Source organism: Mesocricetus auratus, unplaced genomic scaffold (genome assembly GCF_017639785.1).
Source record: "Mesocricetus auratus isolate SY011 unplaced genomic scaffold, BCM_Maur_2.0 Super-Scaffold_100020, whole genome shotgun sequence".
Classification (NCBI taxonomy): Eukaryota; Metazoa; Chordata; class Mammalia; order Rodentia; family Cricetidae; genus Mesocricetus; species Mesocricetus auratus.
The window spans coordinates 14183692-14206103 of record NW_024429201.1 but is presented as its reverse complement, the minus strand read 5'-3'; the positions used below and the strand labels follow the sequence as shown (position 1 = coordinate 14206103).

Sequence of the window (22412 nt, the reverse complement as noted above, 5' to 3'; positions counted from 1 at the left end):
GAGCCAGTCTCCTGGAATGAACCGAGGTAGGACTGCTTCTACAAGACACTAAATAGATACTTGAACTCGCCTCACACTCTCATACGTGAGCTGCAGCGGTACCTGAACAGTAACTACTGGGAAAACTTAGGGAACAATTTAAAGGCACTCTAAATTTGAACAGATTTGGTAGCTTAAAACATACTTCAGCCTCGGAAAACAAAAGATTGAATCTATGAATATAAAAACAGTTGATATCGCTTGTCTTATGGATGGAACATTTGTAGAACCATTCTGCACAATGGTGGATGTTGTGGCCTATAATAATCTGAGCAATTTCCTCATGATTCAGCGATGGTACAAGACTCCAGCAGACGCTGCCACTGGAATGCAAGCCTCAGACAGTGACTGGGGGAGAGGAATTACAGGAGTCAGCCCATTTAGAAGATGGATGCGTGTATTCCCTTCCTTAGTGGAGGGATGAACTGTGTCCTACACAGTGCCGTCTTTGAGCAGGGACTGCTTCAATCCTCCCCCACCTGGATCTGCATACAGTAGGGGCTTTTCAAACATTATAGGTCAGCCCACAGAGTTGGGGCTCTGGGTCAGTTGGGGGTGACAAGAACCCACACAGCTGGAGTGCTGTGTTCCACTCATCCTCCTGTACCACAAGAACTTTTCTCTTCTGTGGAGGCAACAGCTGTCCTCACACAAATCACCCATGCCCAAATCATAGTCCTAGCGAGATTCTGGCCATTTGTTTCCTCATCTAGCTCATTTAGGGAGGGAGAACTTGGGGGTCCATCCTCCTAGGGATGTTTGTCCACACAGCAATTTATGAGTAAGATGAGGGTCATGACAGCTAAGCAAGTAGAATTCTGTAAAAGCTAATAAGTGCCAGGAAGAGGGGAGCTTGAGATGAAGACGGTTTGTGAATGGTTCCTCGCTTTCTACTTATTGACTCTTAGTCTGTGCGTGTCCCAAGTGCTTTCTGTTACAGAAGGATAAGAAAGTAATTTATTAAATAGGAATAATGACACAACTCCTTGAATATCTGAGATGTGCAACTCAAGAAGTTATTAGGAACAAGTTGTTATTGTACATCAGGGACAATTTTAGGATCGATTCTCCTTTCCTTCCTTGAATTATTCTTACATAAGGAATATTTTCTTAATAAGGGGGATAATTTGCTATTTGTAAGACCAACTGGGATATTTGTGGCCATGAAAAGTTAGGAATTGATATGTGAGATGCAAATGAGAATAGTTTATTAATGACTACATGAATGGGAACATAAAGGGTTCCCTTGCTTCCCCAGGGAGTGTCCTGTGAGGATTCCTGTTACCAGAAGGAAGCTGTCTTCTCTCACACTTTACCACCATTTCCTTTTGATTCCTGTGGCCACTGGCATCCTAGAAGGGGCTGGTTGGACCATGTGGAGGCAGCGATGGGATGTCCAGCTTCAGCTGACATGCCTCGCACTGGAATGGGGCAGGCTTCTTCCTCAAATGACCTAGAATTCCGAGCTGGATCAAAGTCTTATCCTACAGGGTCACTTTTGGGACTTGCATAGTTGATCAGCCAAGAAAGAAGACGCCAGATGGTACAATTTGAATAAACACGATTCCCCGGGGAGGGGGAAATTCTGGAAATTTTGGGGTCCAGAGAAAAGTGCTGAAACTTCAGGAATGCGGAGCCAAGATCCATTTTCATGTTTCTGACAGCCTCAATCAGGCCATCGTTTTGATAGTCTTTTCCACTCTTCTTTTTCTCTTCTGAGGAAACTTTGAAAGCCTCACGTCAGCAGTGTGCCTGCCCAGCGAGGAAGATGCTTAACTGGAAGTCTACCCAGGCTAGGAAAGAGATTTGGAAATAAGATTGTGGGGCAGAAGATGGGAGGATTGCAACCCAGGATCAGGAAGGAAAATTTTTGTGAAGAAGAAAAGCAGAGAAGCTAGCACCAGAGAGACCAGTGTTCAAACCCCAACAGGCCACACATTTCATCATTTCAGAATGCCAATTTATTTAAAAATGGAGATTTAAAGGTCACTAACTTTTTGGGTACTTGGGAAAGCTGGTTCATGTGCCTCACCTAGAATTCAGAGACAGCTCTGAATCCTGCTTGCACTGGATGGGGTGGCCATCTTGGAACAACAGGGCAAGTTCTACATTACACCTGAAGGAACTCACCCCTGGCATTCTCCAACTGGCGAAATAACCCCAATGCCCACACACTACAGAGCTGGTTCCGTGAGTAGATCCCTGTGAATAGGTTGGTTGATTTGTATTATACAGGTAAAAGCACTTCCCTCTCAGCATGCCAAGTTTGAGAAAATATTAATTTTCTGTATCTTAAGTGTTTTAGGGTTTTCTATTGCTGTGAAGAGACACCGTGACCATGGCAACTCTTATAAGTAAAACTTTTAGTTAGTGGAACTTGCTTACAGTTTCAGAGGTTAGTTCATTGTTACCACGATGAGGAGCAACGTGGCAGGCACACACACAAGGTGCTGGAGATGAGAGAGCTCCATCGTGCAGGCAACAGGAAGTAGACATGAGCAAAAAAGAGAGCCTAAAGCCTGCTCTCACAGACACACATCAAGGTCACCACTCCCTCTGGGGGCTCTTTCTTTTCAACCACCACAGTAAGCAAATAGTATTTCACTTGAACTCATTAAATCAGGAAACAATATGTGCAAAGAGCTTAGGGCATGTAGTTGAACACCTGAGAGAAACAACACCCTGAAAACTCTTAACACATTCAAATTACTGTTATTGACTAGGTGTGATAGCTTATCATGTAGCCTCTGCTGCTTGGTAGGTTGAGGAATCCTTTAAGCCCAGGCCAGCCTAAGCAAAATACCAAGATTCCCATCTCAAAAAGTTAAGCAAATAAAAATAAAGTTCTATTCTGTTTCCTTTGAGTTCAGACTGGATAGTGGTTTCCCACGGTATAATGCCAAGGCCACACAATGAAAAGAGAAAGGACATTTCTGTTTGCCTCTCAGAGTATGATCTCCTTTGCTGATCCAAGCTGACTCGACCGTGACCCCTGGACATTCCTACTGAAGCACCAATCCCACCATTGTGTAATGATTTGTTTATAAGTCAGTTCTGACATAAATGCTTCATTCATCTTTATACTTCTGGAGCCTATTACTCCATCTGGCCTACAGGAGGATGTGCGAAGGAAGAGGAAGGGAACGCTGAGGACTTTTCGTCACACTTTACTCTCAGGCTCCTTACCATCAGTTTTGTTAAACTTCTTCCCCTGGGGCTGGGAAAATGGCTACAGTGCTTCTCATATAAGTGTGAAGATCTGAATTAGGGTTCCAGAGCCCGTGTAACATCTAACATGATAGATCATGCCTCTAATCCCAGTGTTGTTCTAGAAAGACGGGAGACAGAGATGGGAGAATGCCCAGAAGCTCATGGTCCATCCAGTTGGTGTGTGCAACTCTGTCTCAAACAAGAAAGAAGGTGAAGACTCACAAGGTTATTCTTTGACCTTCACATGTCCACCAAAATATGTACATATCTGCACTCACACTTGCACACATACATATCACAGGCATGCATACACACAGATACACACAGGCAGACATACACCTTTGGTTGAGAAACCATGGATGTTTAATCTTCCTAGACAATGGGCACAAAGAGATGTATGCATGAAACTTGGAATCATTGATGCTGGCCAATTAAGTATTCACGCAAGTTGCTGTATGAGTCTTCTGTGAAAGTCTTTTACACAGAGACACATGTAATTAACTAACATTTTCATTTTTAGACTACTTTCCCAGGACACAGATACATTTCCTGGAGTTACAACAACATTAGGAGGAAAAGGCCTGAAGGATTAGGTCACTCTGTGATCTATGTTACTTAACAGCTGAAGATAAGTCTTTCTATTCTCGCCTTGCCTTGCCTTGCCTTCCCTTTTCTTTTTTTCTTTTGTTTGGACATGCTAAAGCTAATTTATTCTTAAGACAATTGTGTTTGCTTTTCCCTTTTCCTTGAAATGCTTTTTGCGCAGATTATCTCAAAATTGGTTCCTTCTGAAAGTCAGATATCAAGGCAGAAGAGCCTCTCTGACCACACTGTCTGAAAGTAGTAGCTCAGTGCCCTCCATCTGTTTATTCTTTAATGTGACGATCTTGTTTTGATTTTACCACTGCATTTATCACTATCTGAAATGCTGTTCCTAGTTTGCATTTCTTGTTCACTTTTGTCACACAGTGGGGCTGCTAGGACCTTGTCTGTTTGTTTTCCACAGTGACTGGAGAATGTGTGGATTCTGGAGCTGCGGACTTCTGGGTTGGACAGGAATGATTTCCCATAGAAGATACAACCATACACATCGGATTATAATTTAGGGAACTCTTGGGTAAACGTGGCTACGACTTAATCTACGATATTGTTTATGAAAGATAGTGCACTTTAGGTTCACTCTCTTTTAACACACTCATTACAATGTTGACCTTAGCTCACCTGGTGTATTGTGCCATGTGACTCCTGCCACCTTTCATTCATAACCGTTCACCAGAGTTTAACTGTCTAGTAATTCTCCACTTACTAAAGGATATTTGAAATAATTTTGCTTGTCTGTTTTTGTTTTCGAGGCCCACTCAGTGTCAGGTAAAGTTTTCAGAACTAACTTCTCAAGTGTCACTGTTGGCACTCCTTCCTGGCCTGACCTGCTTTCACATTCTGTCTTATGGAAATAATCCTCCCATCATTTCAAAGGCACTTTGCCTAACTTCCTGCCCTCCAAAGTGGTTTCTGAACTTCATATTTTTTGTTGCTAAAAGGCAGGAAAATATTCTTAATTTTTTTGGGGGGGGGAAGGGAGCTCATTTTTCTGTTCTGGTTTTCAATGTAAGTAGTCAAGCAGGCCAAAGGGAGACTAGAACTACAGTCTTGATATTCAGAAAAGTGACTACTTTCCCTTTCAGCTGAACATGCCTCTTCATGCAGAGTGTGTGTGAGGAGTGATGGGATATTTTTCTCCTGCTGTGTGAAACTAAAGAATAAAAAGTGTTTAGAAGTAGTAGAAGATTAGGCTAAGAAATAAATTATGTATGTACCAGACATTATTAGTTATTTTCAAACCTCCATCTGTCCCTTTTTTTCTAAGTAATAATATATTTTATTTAAGAAAAGAATATGTTGTCCATCCAGAGAGTGTGCAGGGGCGATGTGACTACTACATGTCATCCCAGATAGAGCTCTGTAACTCCTTCGAGGCCCCTGACCCTTCTTTTCTTCCTGGGTTCCAGGAAGACTCCTATCACAGTCTTGAATCATAAAATGAATTTGAGGATGAATGCCACGAACTAGGAATAAGGGCAGACACATGGTTTTGTGAGCCTCCATACATTATTCTGAATTGTCCATTTTATGGCTTTTCTGAGAGGAAATGAGCTTCTGGTGCCTTTGAAGGTTTTTTTGTTTTTTATTTTATTTTTTAATGTAGGCAAAAAGGAAAAAAATCCCTTCTGATGCTCTTGTAGGAAAATAAAAAAAAATCCAATGCCTAGGCTGCATCCCATGCCTACTAAAACAGCAATTCTAGGCATGAAAGTCAGGAGCTACAAATGTTTAAAGCTGCATCTGTGATTCCCCTGGGGAGCTCAGACTGAGACTCACGGTATTAGGCCAGCAGGTATCTGTGTAGTATGTTCCAGAGTCTCCGGGGGAATATGTTGATGCTTGTTAACAGTCTGGACTTTCGGGCCTCATGCCCAGAATTTTAGATTTTCAGAGCTGAAGGCATGGATGGCCCAGGGATCACATCTTAAAAACACTGCTTTAGGCAATGGAGAATCTTTGGAAGTAACAAGATCAGAGGAGCATTTAGGGAGGATTAGTCTCTCATTAGTGACTAAACTGAAGACAAGAAGTGAGTGACTGAAGGCGGGAAGCCCAGTCAGAAGGCAGGAGCAGGAGGTGTCCTGGGTAGATACATACATGAGCTCAGGATGGTTATGGAGATGTTGAAAAAAGGGGCTCAGCACACACTGCAAACGATAAAACACTGGAGGAGGCTGACGGTGAGGGTAACATCCAGATAGCCACAAGGAACTAAGAACACACTAGGTTGTGGCTCCTTCCACTTTGTGACTTTAGTGTTTGTTCTTACCTTTACATGCACCTGTGGCTGAGAATGTGGGCTTTTTGTTGATCTGGTTGTATCTATGGTATCCCATTGGTCAGAAACATTTTTTTCTAAAATCAATTTAAAGGCTTGGATGTTTTATCCAACAAGATCTGATCTCATAAATAAGTTTTCTCTCTCTTTTCCCCACTCTGTATGTGTATTTAAATTTGTATATAACTGTATATAAACAACTAAATTTTCATGAGATTATACACACACATGTATTATGACAATATGTATACATGTGTGGAGATGGGTAAGTCAGTAAAAATGAGGACCCAAGTTCAAACCCCAGAACTCATAATAAAGAGCCACACACGGTGGTACAGCATTGAAATCACAATGCTTGGGGCATGGAGGCTAGGGTGGGGATCTTGGGACTTGCTTCATCAGACAGTTCTGGCAAATCATCCAACTTTAAGTTCAGTAAGAAACCCTGTTTTTCTAAAAATAAGGTGGACAGCAGTTGAGGTAGACATCTGATGTCAACTTCTCATCTTGACATGTGCACACTCACAATCTCATCTTCCAAAGTAGAGAATTAGATAACCAGGCAATTGAGTTGCCCACTACGGCCATGCCACATCCTGGTGTCTCCCCAGCATGCAACACAGCCATACTCTTGAGGACTAAATGTTTAAAGAACAGTTCTAAAAGGTCATCTCAGTGACTAGTGATTATTTTTTCTTTTTTTCCCTTTTTATTTAAATTAGAAACATGCATGCTTCAAATGTTAATCCGAGCTCCCCCCTTCTCCCTCCCAGCCCCTCCTAGCCCCCCAGCCCTATCCCCACATCATTCCCCAGGGAGGGTGAGGCCCTCCTTGAGGGGGATCTCCAGAGTCTGTCATTACTGGGAGGGGACTAGTGATTATTTACTATCCAAAATGAAGCCACAATCCAAGTCTTGTGTAATGACCTAAATTAAATACTACCTTATACGCTGACTACTGATTTGCTGTAATCTCTCCATATTTACTATAAAGTCAAGATAAAAATTCAAGGATCGGTTTTAAAATGCCTCTAAACTTAATAAAAATACAAGACACAGCACCACTAAACTTGCTATTCATGACGCAGAAATGAAAGAAACATGACCTTGCTCTCTAGCACTTTGTTGTTTAAATAATGAAGCGATTGTAGATCTGCTAAAGTTCATTTAGATTCAATTTTCTCTCTAATGGGAACATCTATTAAGAAAACCCTAACAAGGTGAAAGCAGTTAGATCTGTTCAAAAGGTAGAAAGTGGGAAACTTCACAGGCAATAATGATCACTATCCATGAGTCCATATCACACTGAGTTTAGTTGCTAATAGTGGTCTCTTACAAGCAGGACATGGTAGTGCAGGACGATAACCCCAGAACTTGGAAGGCTGACGCAGGAAGATAGAAAGTTTGAGGGCTGCTTGAGATGTGCATTGTAACCCTATAAACAAACAAACCAACTAAGCAAGCACTATTTTCAGCCTGGAATGTGTCAGTGCCTTGTCAATTGCTGGAGATGATGCTTATAACCATTAAGTAACAATATCAGCACTATTAAGGGGCCACTGCTTACTAATCCTCCCAACAAACTCCGGAGGGAAAGTGAGTGATGTCTCAAGTGAGGGATCATTGGGTAGTCTCTTAGTCTCTTGTGGTTGTGGTTTTGGTTTACCATCATATACCAACACTTATGATGGCATACCATCAGACAAGACAAAGTGACTTGGAGACTTAGAACATATCAATTTCATTCCACTGACACCAACTTCACCCTTAAGAGGAAATACAGTTGTGTGAATATAAAACATTTGGTCTTGGGTTGCCAGTTTGTGAAAGTGGAGGGTATGTAGTAAGTTCTGGACAAAACCCTATCTTCACTGACCTCTTCTCCTTTAGACAAAGTAGGACCAAGAATGTTTATGGTGTGTTGAATTATGCCAACCCCAAATTTATACATTGAATTCTTACCCACGAATACTTTAGAATGTGACCTGTGTGCAGAAATAGTGTCCTGCAGGTGTAACTAGTTAAGCTAGAGTAAGATCGCACTGGACTCCTAATTAGGGCAGACTCCTAATCAGTATGATGAGTGTCCTTGCAAAATGGGGAAATTTAGATAGAGACACACACTCAGGGAGATGCCAAGTGAAGGGAAAGTGAGAGACAGGCCAAAGAACATCCGAGACTGCTACCAAACCACCTGAAGCTAAGGGAGATGTGGGACAGCATCTTCCTCACAGTCAACTTTGTTCAACTGTTTGGCGTGGTCTTCTTACCTCCACAGCTCTGAGTCAACATGTTTCTGCTTTTGATCCCCCAAGCCCATGGCATTTTTAGATTACAACTCTTGCCATTGGATCCAGAATAGTGATTCTATCATCATCTTACGGAACAGCGTATCTGTAACTTGTCTTTCACTCTTGGGCTAGTGAGATTTAAATTCTCTTTAAGGGAAACACACATAGGAAAGAAAAAGGTCAGAGTGAATGTCCTGGCATGCCTGCCAACCACAGGTCTCTTTGCTGACAGCTGAGGCTGCCACTGCCCACCTAGTACACCCTCCATCACGAGACTCAAAGAAAGCTGTGGGAGTGCATCCATGATCACCCAGCTCCTCATCAGTCTCCCACCCCACATAACTGCTGCTGCTGTCTCAGCCAGAGTGTCAAAAGGGACACTATGAATAAACTGCTGTTCTCACCTCTCTCCCTCACACATCTCAACTTCTGAACACACAGAACAAAGGAGTAGAACAGCATCAGTTGAAAGTGGGACTGGAAAATATAGAATAAAAAATACAAAATGAACAAAACTGAAACACACTGAGGGGGAGGGAAAAGGAAAACCCTGGCCTAGCTAGTTGGGAAAACATTGCTGGAGGGCAGACTCCCAAATCCTGAAGTTATGGCTCTCTGTGAGGTTCAGCACACTTCGGCAGAAGGCCGTGAGGAAATTAGGATGCTTTTTGTGAACGGAGTATATGTTCAGGTTCCCCAAAATTATGTTTAGGTTTTCATCACTGAACTGTCCGTGTGGTGCTAACAATTTTCATAGCTCAGTTCCATAAACAAACACCCTTGTGATTCTACATCAGCTAATGTGGAATGCTGGGGGGGGGGATATGAAGCCAGGAGGCCAAGAAGTCACTCAATTTGACCTGTCATTTAGGTGCACAGTGAATTTGGCAGAAGTGTCACAAAGGCCATAAAGAACCAGGTTAAAGACTTTGTAAGTATTCTATGACTTATGAATGATCTAGGCTGGCTTACATAAAGAAAATCATTCTAAACTGACTCTCAAACCTTCACATCTCTGTATCATTTGTAAAGTGTTCAAGAATAGGACATTAGATGGCTCTTGGGGCATTTTCAGTATAGAAAACACCTCAGAAGATAATGTAAGAAAGAAAGGCAAACACACTTTCTTCCAACTAAAGCATTTATTTGAAAAGTGTTTGATGGATCAATATTAAAATCTAAATAAGTGTTTCTTGTCAATCTGAGTTTTCAGTGTTTTAGCAGATATGAAAACACTGACCTGAATGCAATAACAGCACTCACTATGTGATAGCCAGTTTCTTCACAGGATGTTGAGATTTGGTCCTATTACTTATTGGTCTTATTTGTCTTCAGAACCCCAGGCAAAGAGTGACAACCTTTCTGCCCAAGGTCACACCATTTGTAAACAGCAGCGCTGACAGTCTGGCCTCCATGTGTGTGTTCTTAGGCCCGGAAGCAGATGGCCACTGGCCACACTGTGTAGCAATCTGCTTATTGACTTACACATGTGTCCTTAGTAAGCGGTGAATGAAGTCAGGACTTTGTTCAGATCTAATCTACTTTAGAGTCAATGCTCTTTCTAATCTTGCCTCTAACATATCCTATTTACACCTGTTTATAAGATCTGGCCTGCTCCCTCGATTTGACTCTCCAGGAGCCATTAAGATAAGGTATAGGTGTGAGGAGGTCTCAGTCCAACAGAGACACCACAGAAACAGTGCTGTGGAAATGATCCCCACCTCAAAGGCACTAGCCACAGAACAACTCTGGAGCTTTCTGGAGAATGCTGGTTCCCAGCGTGTTCTCCTTTTGTCCTTCCAAGAAAGGGGTGTGGTTGATGGGGTCAGAGCAGTCTCTAATGGGGACATGCGACCATATAGGCTGGACACATGATTTCTGCTCTGTCTACTGAGCCCAAACAGCTCTCTCAACTGCCTGGGATCAAGCATGACAACAAATTGATAGATAAAGACCTGAGTGGGGCTCAGAGCATGGATTTCATAAAATGCCTTAGAAGATAGTAAACACCCCAAGCCACTCCCAAATCTCCATACCCAATGTGTTAAGCTGCTTCCAATGTTCCTTTAACCTACCTAACCTCAGAATCCTAAATATAAAGTGTCAAAGAGTCCCGAGGATTCTTTGAAGGTGTCTCAGAAGTTATTTTGGAAAGGAGTTCCAATAAGACAGGGTCTAGATTGTTACCTCCCTCTGATATATATATATGTGTACACACACACATACCACACACAAATCACACAAAGACACACAGACAGACAGACAGACAGACACACACACACATACACACACCCCAAACAGTGCATAGCAATGCTATTTGGCCTGCCTAATGAATCAGTATTCCATATTTTGTGTTTAAAGAAGTTTGTGGACCATTTTCAGTATTAACCTTCAAGCATCCCACTCCCACCGCCTCAGGTGTGCCATTTAGAAAAGGATTTGGGTTGTACAGACATAAGAGCTTGATGTTCCTGTCAGAGGAGACTTCACAGTCATCTGTCTAGGTCGATTCTGAAGAACCTTATACTTTGAAAGTAAAGGACATGCTGGACCAGGTTCTGACCCAAACACAGTATGAGATAATGTGTGATCACATTGGTAAAGATGACTTTCCTACCCAGAGTTTGTCATCGAGAACACTATCATCCCCAGAAGGCTTCAGTTTAGTCAGAGATGAGAGTCATAACAAATTTGTGGCATCATTCTAAATTACTTGTCTTTTTGCCTTCCAATTTGATTCACTTTCTTTTTCCCTGTCTGCTTTTAATTGTGCCTCTGTCCTCAATCCTCCCACACTGGGCTCATGGACTAGGAAGAGGTGGTCTGTGCCGTAAGCAATAAATGAGCTCAGTTATTCTCGGAAGTACTGTCTTAACTGTCTCTTTTCCTACAAAGAGAAACACATTAGTATTGTGATAATAGTTATTGCACAGACATTTTGACCAATACAAAGAGAAAGCTTTGTTTTTCTTTGTTTCCTCAATATATACTGTTATCATATGCTATATGAGCAAAAAATGGTGTCAATCATATTAATGGTGACAGCATCTTTAAAGAAAACTTATGTAGGTATCCTTTGTGTTCCTCAAAGTAGCCTATTTTTAGGTGGGAAGTTCAATGAGCTTTAGTAAGAACACAAAGTTCTAGAAGTGCCATCATTGTCAAATTCTAGAATATTTCTATTACACTGAAAAGAGGTACTGTCTATTCCCACCAGTCTCAAGTAACCATTAATTTACTTTCTGTCTCTCTAGATTTGATTTTTATGAGGAAAAGATGTTTAATATGAATAGAATCATACAATGTGTGCTATTTTGTGACTCCTTTTAGTTAGCTTATTCTTTATAATTTACACATATTTTAGCAATAATAAAACATCCTTTCATATACCACTCTTTTGCATGTCAGTATTATGTATAAAAAAGAGTAGAATTTCAGAGGGAAGGAATGTGAGGTTGAACAAGTCTGTGGCACTTTCTAGCTGAGTCTTCGCAGACCTTCCCAGCATCTTTTGAAATACAGTTGCAATCCTTCTCTCAGACACTCCTCAATAAACCCAGACTTCCTGTTTGCCCAGCAATCTGTGTACTTCTCACCCCCCTCCCCACTTCAAACTGTGCAGTGAGACTTACAGCCTCCCCAGCAGCCTTCTCATCAAGTTTGGAATGAGAGTCACATAGTAAAGCAATATCAGAAACATAATCCACCAAAGGGAGTCGTGTCCTTCATTAATGAAGCCCAGATGGTAAGGAACTAAGGGGATTTCCTTCAGCTATATCAACTGTCACTTCTTATAAATAATGTTAAATTGCATTTAATTATTTTTTAAAGGGGGGAATGGATCACATTCTATGCTAGACTATTGTGGAATTTTATGTTAATAGAGATCTAAGAACACCCTTGTTCCCCACCAATTCTTCTAAAAACTGCCTCCATTGGCAACAACCCCACATTAACAGGTAAACAAGTTTGCCAGGCTCAGAGTAGATTCAGCCCACTTCACATCCTCAACTCTGGGCATTCACCCAGTGTGTGCAGACTCTTACCTAAGTGATTTGGAGAGCAAAATCAACTCACTTCTCAATCCTGCTCATTTCTCCAGCCCCTCTGTCTGACTGGAACATGGTCTCATTTTGAGTTTTGACTAAAAGGAGCTCTAGATATGACTTCATCTTGAATTTATGGAGATACGGACTTTCCGCTATGAGCATTAAGTTCCCGTCCATATCTATTCTCCCTCCCAATCAGTGTTTCTCTACTTTTCAATTAATCATCACTCCACTTCACTCTTCATGTTGATTTTCTTGGTGTGTGTTATAGCTATGTACTGAAACACCTACTTCCTCATTACTTCCCAGGTTTACTTTCTGTTCAATAAAGCATAATAGAAAACGAATAAAGCTTCTCCATATTACTTCTAATCTGTCTCCCAAGTGTGCCACCGACACCCAGCTTACTTCTAAATAAAAGAGGTTTGCATGTTATTTCGGGTATCCTTCACTTCAAGTAAATGAGAAAACTTATCTTTTTCATGAAATAAAACTCCCGTTGTCAAACATAAATGAGGTATTTAAAAAAGTAACATGATTTTCTCACTGTACATGTCAGTAATGTTATTGCGTGTATCACTGGCATTGATGATGCGAAGAAGGACATTAACTGTTTCCTAAGTGATCCGTCTGCAGCATCATCAGGTGTGTAGCTGCATCTGCGCTTATATTATGATAAAGCCACACTCATGAAATAAAAACTGGATAAAAGCTAGACCAGGACTGAATCAAGCACTCACATTGTCTATGCAAGGGTTCCCGCAACATCTCTGGGCGTACCTAGTTTGATAACAGCAACTGTTGGCAAAAGGCTGGTTCTTTCCCTAATACTGAGGTCCAGATAGAGTAGATGGGATCCCAGAAGAGGAGTTTTCATTTACTCTGTTAGCATCTTCTATGGGCTTGGGAATCCATAAATGTGATGAAAATAAATAAAAATGGGTAGGGGGTGTGATGGATAAATTATCCAGCTGATGCTCACTCAAATTTGCCAATATCTCCAATGTGGGAAAAAAACAAATGACAGCAGCAACAAAACACCTTTCCTTGTGTCAAAACTTCCCTTTCACGCCTAGTAAAGGAATTGATGTAATTTTTACCCAAGATTTTACTTTACCCACTTTAAGCAGCACCATAGGGATATATCACATGACATAAAATCATTTAACTAAATCTGAGATTTAGCAAAGATTTTTCTCTCTCCAGCAGCAGATTATGAACTCATCTTCAAACATGATAATCTAACTTTAATGCTCACACACTCCCCTCATCAAAATTGTAAGCTCCCAATTCCAGTTAATTAACTGAAAGTTAACTTTTTAAAAAGTCAGTGAATGACCATAACCACCCATAGGCATGCATTTATGTCTGCCTGTATGTATGTCTGCTTGTCTATCATCGCAGTAATACAGCTTTGTTATTAAGGGCTCACTCATCTCAGGGTGATTGGTTAAAATCAGATTTGCTTTAGAGAGCTCATTCTGAGGTTTCAATCACTACAGAATTCTGCCAGCATCCATGCATCATGTACACAAATTACCAGATAAAAGTTCAGAGTCTCCTACCCTGAGATGGCAGCCAGCTTTTGGTGTGCCTGACGGGCCATTTCACAGCCTTTGGTTCTTGTCTTGTGCATTTCTGCCCGTAGTGAGGGGCAACTGACCGAGACATCCCCAATAGAAATGACCAACTCTCGGTACAGGGCCACTTGTGTGTTGAACTCTTGGACAAGCTGGAAAAAAAAAGCCAATTTCTTTCACTAAGCATTCGCTTATCAGAAACTTAACTATTTTCATGTACATAAACAGAGATTTCACTGACCTCTGTCTGGCCTGGCACCCCAATCTCCAACTACGGAACCTGTTCAAAGCTGAAGGCTTAAGGGTGGCAAGTCCCTTCATCCAAAGCCAATGTTTGTTTTTCCTCAGCAAGCTAGCCATGGACGCTCCATTTGCAGGCCCAATCGCCCCCACTTTTTAGAGTATGTTTCCGAAGAGCAAGAACATCTTTGGAAAGCTATCGAGCCACTCCCAGGCCACGAGAAAATGATGCTGTGGTCTCTGAAATAGATACTCTCTCTGCTACGGCTAGGATATGGATTTGAAGTGGCACAGGAAAAAAAAACATAAGTAGGACACAACAGGCAAACCTTTCACCTCCTACCGGGCCACTGAACGCTTCTGGTTTGGACCCTGACAGACAGACTGGTCAGTGTCCTGTCCTCTGCGTTGGGACCTTTCATCGCCTCTGCAGCGCTCCTGCACTCTGTTTGGGTTTGTTTGCTCCTGTGTCACCACAAAGCCTCACCCCCACCCTCTTTCCCTGGCGAGCGAGCCTCTTCACCCCTTTGGCGTCTATCATTCTTTCACCGGTAGAGACATCACCTTTAGCCTCTGACTCCCAGAATCCAGACCCATGACTCTTGTCTTGACAGGGCCATTTCGAGCTGGGTGTCACCCCGCATCTGGGGGAGTACAGATTTAAAAATAGTACATCATGCACGTGATCGGCATGGAGAGGCTGAGGGTGGGGAGTGGCTGGCACTCAAGCAAAGGATTAAGATACACGACTCCCACAAACCCCCTGAAAAAAAAAAGGAAAAAAAAAAGGCGCAGTTTTCACCCACCATCTTGCAGTCGTCCAGGGCTCGTTGGGTTTTGTGGGCGCTTTCGGAGCCACTGCCCCTGCGCTCCCAATCTCCACTCTGCAGCGGAGGCTTGCTGATCTGGAAGATCGAGGAGCGGGTGGACCGGCTGGGGCGCTTTTTGCGCCCATTCGGTGCAGAACTCATGCATACACATCCACCAAGCCGAAGCCGCTGGTGCAGTGCGCCCCGGCGCGGGCGGCCCGATGATTGCCCCTGCACGCCGCCGCGGAGCAGCCAGAGCCCGGACCCGAGGCGCGCGCGGCTCACAAGGTTGCGGTTGGCTGCGCGGGTGGGTAACCTTCAGCTTGAAGGAGAGCCGGGGAAGCGCTGCCTGTGCGGTGCAGCATAGCTTCCACTAGCAGCGACGAAGAGGCGCGATCAAGTTCTGCTCAGCAGCATTGCCGGCCCTGTCCCGGGAGCTGGACGCTGCTGGCGCGGGCTTGCACCGCCTTCCTCTCGGCATGGATTGACAGGCTGAGCCAGGAGGAACGCGCCGCCGGGCGGTTCCGAGTTTCCATTCAGATGGGGGAAGCTGCGTTCAAAAGCCTGCGCTGCAAGGTGGGGGGCGGGAGGGGGTGTCGCTCTTGCTTCGGTGTCTTCCCGCAGCGGTGCGAGGTTCGCCTCTCCCCTCCTTCCTTGGTCGCCAGGCCTGGAAGGGGCCAGCTGCTCCGCAGCAGGCAACTCTGTGCTAATCGGCCCTCTTGATTCCTCTGCTGGCTGGTGTGTGTGAGGATCCCAGATGAATCTGTGGCGGGACTGGCAGACGCACAGAGTCGGTCCGGCTGACGTTGGTCTTGGCCCCGCACATTGATAGGACAGGAATACTAATGTGATCCATCCATACAATCTCCTTCCCTTTCACAGTTTATGCACTTATCCAATCAAATTCCCGGGAACATCAATTGCAATATTACTTCATCTGCTCTATTATTAGAAACGAAAAGTGTCATCAGAGTGGAGAACATTGCCACATGCTGGGACCTAAACATGGATTTCAAATAAACCGATTGAGGTTTGAGGCCTTTGTCATCTGAGAGGAGACTTTTAGGGGCCATAGCAGGGAACGATGTATTTTGTTTCTGAAGGAGGCTCTCTTGATAGCATCCAAGGACAGCGATGTTTCCCTGAGTTGGTTTAGTTTGGTCTTTGCTCCTGGGAGCGGCGATGAGGCGAAGTCACAGGGGCATTCACTCAAGTTGGTACTCATACTCACCCCACTTCAAGTGGTTAAACCTGCAAGTGTTTGCCAGCAGAGATTTGAAGATGTAAGGACCAACAAAACAAAGCAGAACAAACAACTCCAACCCAGCCACAAACTGACCTTTTTTCCTTATGGGAGGTCAGCGTCAGGACCAATGGAAAGAAAAGGTTATCTCCAGAAAGAGGTGGGGTTAGGTCCTCAAGCCAATCGGTTTCCCTCTGACCATTGACTTTGTAAAATCCTACTGGAAGGAAGGGGGAGTGGAAAGGCCCTTCAACTCTGAGGTCTTGAACACTTGCTCCCAGGAGAGAAGGGCTAAGGAAACTTGTTTCCCTGGGGAAGTAGTTATGTAATGAACAACTCTTGAAGAACAAATCAGAGGTTTTGGTGACTATCTTAGATGAATGTGGAGAGCACGCAGAAAGGGGAACTAGAAATGACCAGGGAGGCAACGACGTAGGTGGGTCTTTGAAATACCTCTAGATCCCTTTCTTTAGTTTTTTTTTTGAAGTTAAAATCTAACATGATTTCACCCTTCCCTTACTCTCTTCAACTCTTCCCGTATACACCCCCTCACCCATAAATTGATGGCCTCTGTATGTTTTCCTTTTAATGGTCAGATAAACACACTGAGGTGGTGTGGGATAACATAACGAAGCATGTTTGGCTGTTGTCTCTGGTCCTGACACAGTGCTGTCTGGGTGAAAGGGGTGATGGGATGTCTTGGTGCAAGAAAGACTAATCCTCAAGGAGCCCAGGACTGTCAACTCTCCTCCCAGCTCCCAGAGAAGGGAGAGGGGTGAAGAGAGTTTACCATCAACAACCACTTCTTTATGAGTCAGGTAAAGAAACCTGTGAGAAAACCGTCACCCAGATGGCATCGGGAACTTCCATGTTGGGAACAACATCCAGGGGCTAGGAGGATGGTGTGCCAGGCACAGATATAAAAACATCATCCTCTACCCAATACCTTGTCCTAAAAATTATATTCAAAATTTCATACGTGCATAAAATGTTCCTCCATTACCTTATCTGCCCCTCCCCTATTCCCCCACTACTATTCCATCTCACAATTTCATGTGTTCTGTTTTTACTTTTTAAACAAACCGAGTCCACTTACAGCTGTCAGTATGTGTATAGATAGGGGGCCATCTTCCAGATCATGGGTAGCCTCCTGGGGGCTACACCTTTGAAGAAACTTACTCTTCCTTTCCCAGAAGCCATCAAGTGTCAATAGCTCTTGAGCTAGGGGTAGGTCTTCAGGACTCCCTTTCTTGGCCACAAAGAGGTTTTTTTTTCTAGGTTGATCTTACTCAGATCTTGTTCATGCTACACAACTACTTGCAAGCGCTTTTGTAGAACTTCCCTGTTGTTTCTGAGAAATAGTTTCTCTGAAGTCATCTACCACCTCTGACTTTTATGTCTCCATCTCCTCTTCCATGGTGTTCCCTTAGCCTTGGAGAGGAGGGTACGTGATATGGATGTCTCATTTAGAATTAAACATTTTGTAGTCTCTTATTCTTTGCTTAGTGACCAATGGTGGCTCTCTGTGTTAATTGATATCTACTGCAAAAGATGAATCAGGCTGTCTCCATCTTAGACATGAAAGTCATGCTATAGTAAAGATAAACTAGGCTTGTTCCTGTTTATGATTAAGTCTATTTCTCAAGGATTGAGCTGTGCCCACCTGTGTCCTTCACTAAAAATGGTTCTGTACTGCCTGTTCCAGGAACTGGCAGTCATGACTTGTGTTTCAAAGGGTTATTATGACCATCTGTTGTTATGACCACCTTGTTATGACTCCCTTGTTATGCCTATCCTGTTTTGGCTACCTTGCAATCATGTCTTTGTTTCAGGAGGATGTTAAGACCAACTTGTTTTGTTTATGCCCTGCTTCTGTAACCTCACCATTTGCCTGCCAAGTCTCCAATTTGGGAACCCCCTACTCTTGAACTATAAAAGCTCTTATCTTACCCATGTCCAATGCTGATCTCTTGAGCTTCACTTTTAGGGAGAGACAACCTGTGTGCATGAATTTTAAAAAAAACACACTTTAATTAATTGGTTTCTTTAATGAATTTGGACATAATATGGGTTGGTGGTCTTTGTCCTAAAATCTGTGGGATTAACAGAAGTTTCTTTAATGAGGGTTTTAAAAATGCACTTATCTATGGTTATAATGATAAGACATAAGGAGTTGATTTCATGCTATGTCCATTTTAGCAAAATAATTGTAGTAGGTCCTTCCCTAGGGCCTATTACCTACTTAGCTATGCGATCTTGGCCTTTTTAATACAAGACATGAGTTCCATTTTATGAAGCTGGTGTTAAGTCTAATCTGAAAATGTTTGATGATTCCTAATACACTTACAACACTGTTACATATCTTACCAGGCTAGTCTTTCTTACAACCCACAGGGTTCAGAGATGGGTTATAATAGTGACTGTTTCTCCCTTGGTACTTTGGATAGCATCTTCAGTAGTATGAAGCTAGCCAATGGGGATAAAGCTTTCAGGTAGGGCATCAGTTTGATTTCACCATGTCTCATGACTCAAGAAGAGGTATTATCTGTAGTAGGCCCTTATAATCAAGTTCTAGAGGATAACAAAAACCAGTGGCAATATTCTGCAGTGTTTGTGGGTCTATGGGACTCCACTGACTAACAACTCTAAAGAAGTAATTCATTTCTGACACTGGGCATTTATTTGATAGTCTATGCTGTCTAGGAGAGGTACCTTACCCTATTTTAGAGTAACTCCATTTAAACTCTTTGTGTGTGTGTGTGTGTGTGTGTGTGTCTGTCTGTCTGTCTGTCTTCTGTCTGTCTGTCTCTGTCTCCCTCTCTCCCTCTCTGTCTCTCTCTCTCTCTCTGTATGTTTGTTTGTTTATATGTTTTAGGAAACGTATATATCAGTATGCTTCCACATGGACTTTTCTAAGGTCTTAAGTTACCTTGAATAACACTAAAGATTGCTGAAATGTTAAAATTTATTTTATTTATTTATGAGGTGAGTGGGGTGCATGGTGCATGTGGAGGTCACAGGAGAACATTTTCTCCTCTCCTTCCGTCATGTAGGTCCCAAGGGTAGAACTCAGGTACTCAGCCATGGTGACAGGTATCTATACTTACTTGTTGAGCCTACCAACTCCGAATGTGTCCCTCTTCTATTTGGTGTTCCAGGATGACGTGTGCTTTAATAAACAGGCAACAACTGAAAAGCGTTCCTGAGTTCCATGAACTCTTGTCATAAAGTTTCAGTCCTGAGAGGGAGACGTGTGGGAATATCTATCTGTGTCCTACTTGGACAGAAGAGCGGGTAACCCACAGACCAACACTTTTGACCGACAGTTCGGAGGGCAGTCCTGAGGGATGAAGCCTTTAGACATGCTGAATCTAGGGTCAACTCTAGGTGTTGTGTGTCATAATTATTTGAATGGTAGGATACTCTCATTGTTTTCAGTGAGGTGGAGTGGTATTGGAAAAGACATTACTTATTTGGTTGTGAAGGAAAACCAATACCTTGTGGTTGGATATCTGAATGAATATCCAGTTTCATTTTTCATATTATTCTGAAGGCAATTGTTTTTTTTTGCCAAAGACACCAGAGGAAGGAGGTCTCAGTACTTCTTCCCTTTTCTGTGCGCGGTAACATCTACAAACACCAGTGTAAAAGGGCTTGTCGCCGGTCTTTCCCCCAGGATAAAAAGATACAAGGTTAACTCTCAGCCAGCCCATGGGCTTTTACTCTATCTGAAGTCTCAGTGTCGGTGTGCTCTCTGCTTCATGTGTGTAGGGAGGAAGGACTGAAGAATCACTAAATCACATAATTGGGATTTGCGGGGTGATGAGGCTGTAGGTGGTGAGGAATACGGCAACAGAGGGAGTGAGGAACTCTGAAAAGACGTGGGTAATGCCTATTTGTTCATTCTTTGAGTAAAACCCACTTGTTACTATTAACTTACAATTGTACCTACCCCTCCACACACTGAAGAGACCCTTCTGTAGCCTGTGGTTGACAGGACTGAGGAGGATAGGTGGAATAGGGTCTGCCTTTTCTGGCATGTGGAGAGAGGATGGAGAGCAGGGCCCCGACACTCGGTGTGCTGGTCGCCTTTTGTCACTCTTCTGGAATTGCACCCTCTTTCTTTGCAGGAAAATAGTGATTTCTACTAGATCTGAGTACTTAAAACTCCCTTAGTAGTGCCTTTCTACTCCAGCTACAGCCATCTGGTTTCTACCCTCCCCATTCTGCCTACAGATAATTTCAGCAGATTAAAAGATAAAAAAATAGGCAACATAATTGCATTACCCTGTTTCCATGCAGGAGGTGGGAAAAGGGGGAAAATGAGGCATTAAGGAGTCAAATGCAAAGCCATATCTTAAGGGCCACAGATTGGCACACCTGCTGAGGATTAAGCAGAAATTGTCACTTGCAGGTGCCCTTTGCCTTTCCCTGATACAAGCCATTTTCCTAAAAGGGGGAAAAATAGCATCAATTCCAGAGCTGTCTCTCCCAGCTACAAATGCTGTAATCAGAATAGCAGCAGGCAAGCTTAGTTCCCTCACCTTCCCCCACACTCAAGACAGCATGATTTCACATTCCCTGGGCTGTCTGACTTCCAAGCAGAAGGGTAAAATACAGTTGAAAAGCTCAGTAAGAAGGACACATTTTCTAGTTACCTAAACCCAGGTTGGAAGCCTCTCTGATGATGAGTTCCCTACCACTTATAAGGGTTTGACAAAGGTGACATCATAGATTCACCTTAAATGTAAGACACACTTTAAATTTCATGTCCTTTCTATTGGAGTTGAAGAGAATTAATTTTGACTTGAGATCCAGAAAAAAAGAATATGCGAGAACATCAGCTTAGAGTGAATATGAGCAACGGGTACATTTCTTCTGATTGGTGCTTTAGGGAAACATGGAAGGAGCCAGCAAGGAAATGGTCTGGGCTTTCATGGAATGAGATGCTGAGGACATGTGACCTGGAAGTCAAAGGAAGTACAGGTCAAAGAGGAGAGGTGGGAAGGTTCTTCATCTGAGAGGGTCTGTTACAGAGGCAGAGAAAAAGCAGTAAGGTGAGGGTTCCAGAAGATGGGAAGATATGTAGGGGATAATCATGTTATTATTATTTTTGTACTGCTAAATGATCTGATAATATGATTATGAAGAATTTAATGGATAAATTTACATGACAAATGGTTTATTTCAACTTAAATAGGATAAATATAAAATTTTCCTATTGGTTTTATATTTTTTTTTGATAGGGCAAATACAGATTTTCTTGGTCTAGGAGCTTATAGAATTTGGGAGCCCCACATTCTCCAGCAATTTTTAAAAATATCTTAAACAGAAAAACTCAAAATTTAAATATAAAACTACATGTCTGATCCTACAGGGAACTTTATGATTAATTCTCATCTTTGATGTATCTCATGTACATAAAGGACATTCAGTGTTTGGCTCACCAGTGCAGTTGTTGCTTTCACTTTCCTGGGAGTAAAACCTTATATTCCCATTGTGAAACCTGTCTTCTCTTTATTTTCCCATATGGCTTTGAGTGTGGACCCACATTTTCTGCTTGATCAACAAGAACACTATACCCAGTGGCCATAATGATCGGTTTAATTATAGGATTGAAATTTCAGGTGATCTAATGAACTTGAGCCTTGAGGTCTGTTCTATTAATTTCAAATAGCAGCATATATGAATTTGATATTTGAAAACTATTTTGGGGGGCTGGAGAATGATTTAGTGATTAAGAGAAAGGATTACTGAGTTTGGTTGCCAGCACCCACATTAGGAGGCTCACAACATCCTGTATGTATATTCAGTGTCAAGGGATCTAAAACTCTCTTCTAGATTCCATGATGTCTGAGCTCATGTGAACACACCCACAAATATATAGATATGCATAATTAAAATAGAAAAAAATTGAGGATCTAGTGTTTGGTTTACGTGTGTGACAGTTTTATGTTTTAATATTCCATTGAAGTGATAGACTGCTGAGATGAAAGCCTACAATTGCTGGTAGCTGCCTTTGCCATTCATGATCCCATGCTGCCTCATATTTCATCCAGGTGTTCAAAGT

General features: G+C 42.6%; 1 protein-coding gene across 5 annotated transcripts in view; it reads right to left on the bottom strand.

Moving 5' to 3' along the window:
* The window catches only part of LOC101822805 (regulator of G protein signaling 7 binding protein), a 103391-nt gene extending 87467 nt beyond the window's left edge, over positions 1-15924 (bottom strand). The window contains exons 1-2 of one of the 5 annotated variants that reach the window (XM_013126360.3): positions 15097-15924; positions 14036-14202 (exon numbers count right to left, since the gene is read on the bottom strand). In XM_013126360.3, the coding sequence (XP_012981814.1) occupies positions 14036-14202; positions 15097-15245 (316 nt within the window). In that variant the 5' untranslated portion in view covers positions 15246-15924. Of the gene's footprint in view, positions 1-14035; positions 14203-14291; positions 14448-14854; positions 14935-15096 lie in introns of those variants that run through there. The other 4 variants (XM_040728876.1, XM_040728873.1, XM_040728874.1 and 1 more) reach the window with 4 other exon arrangements.
* Positions 15925-22412: the final 6488 nt, after the last annotated feature.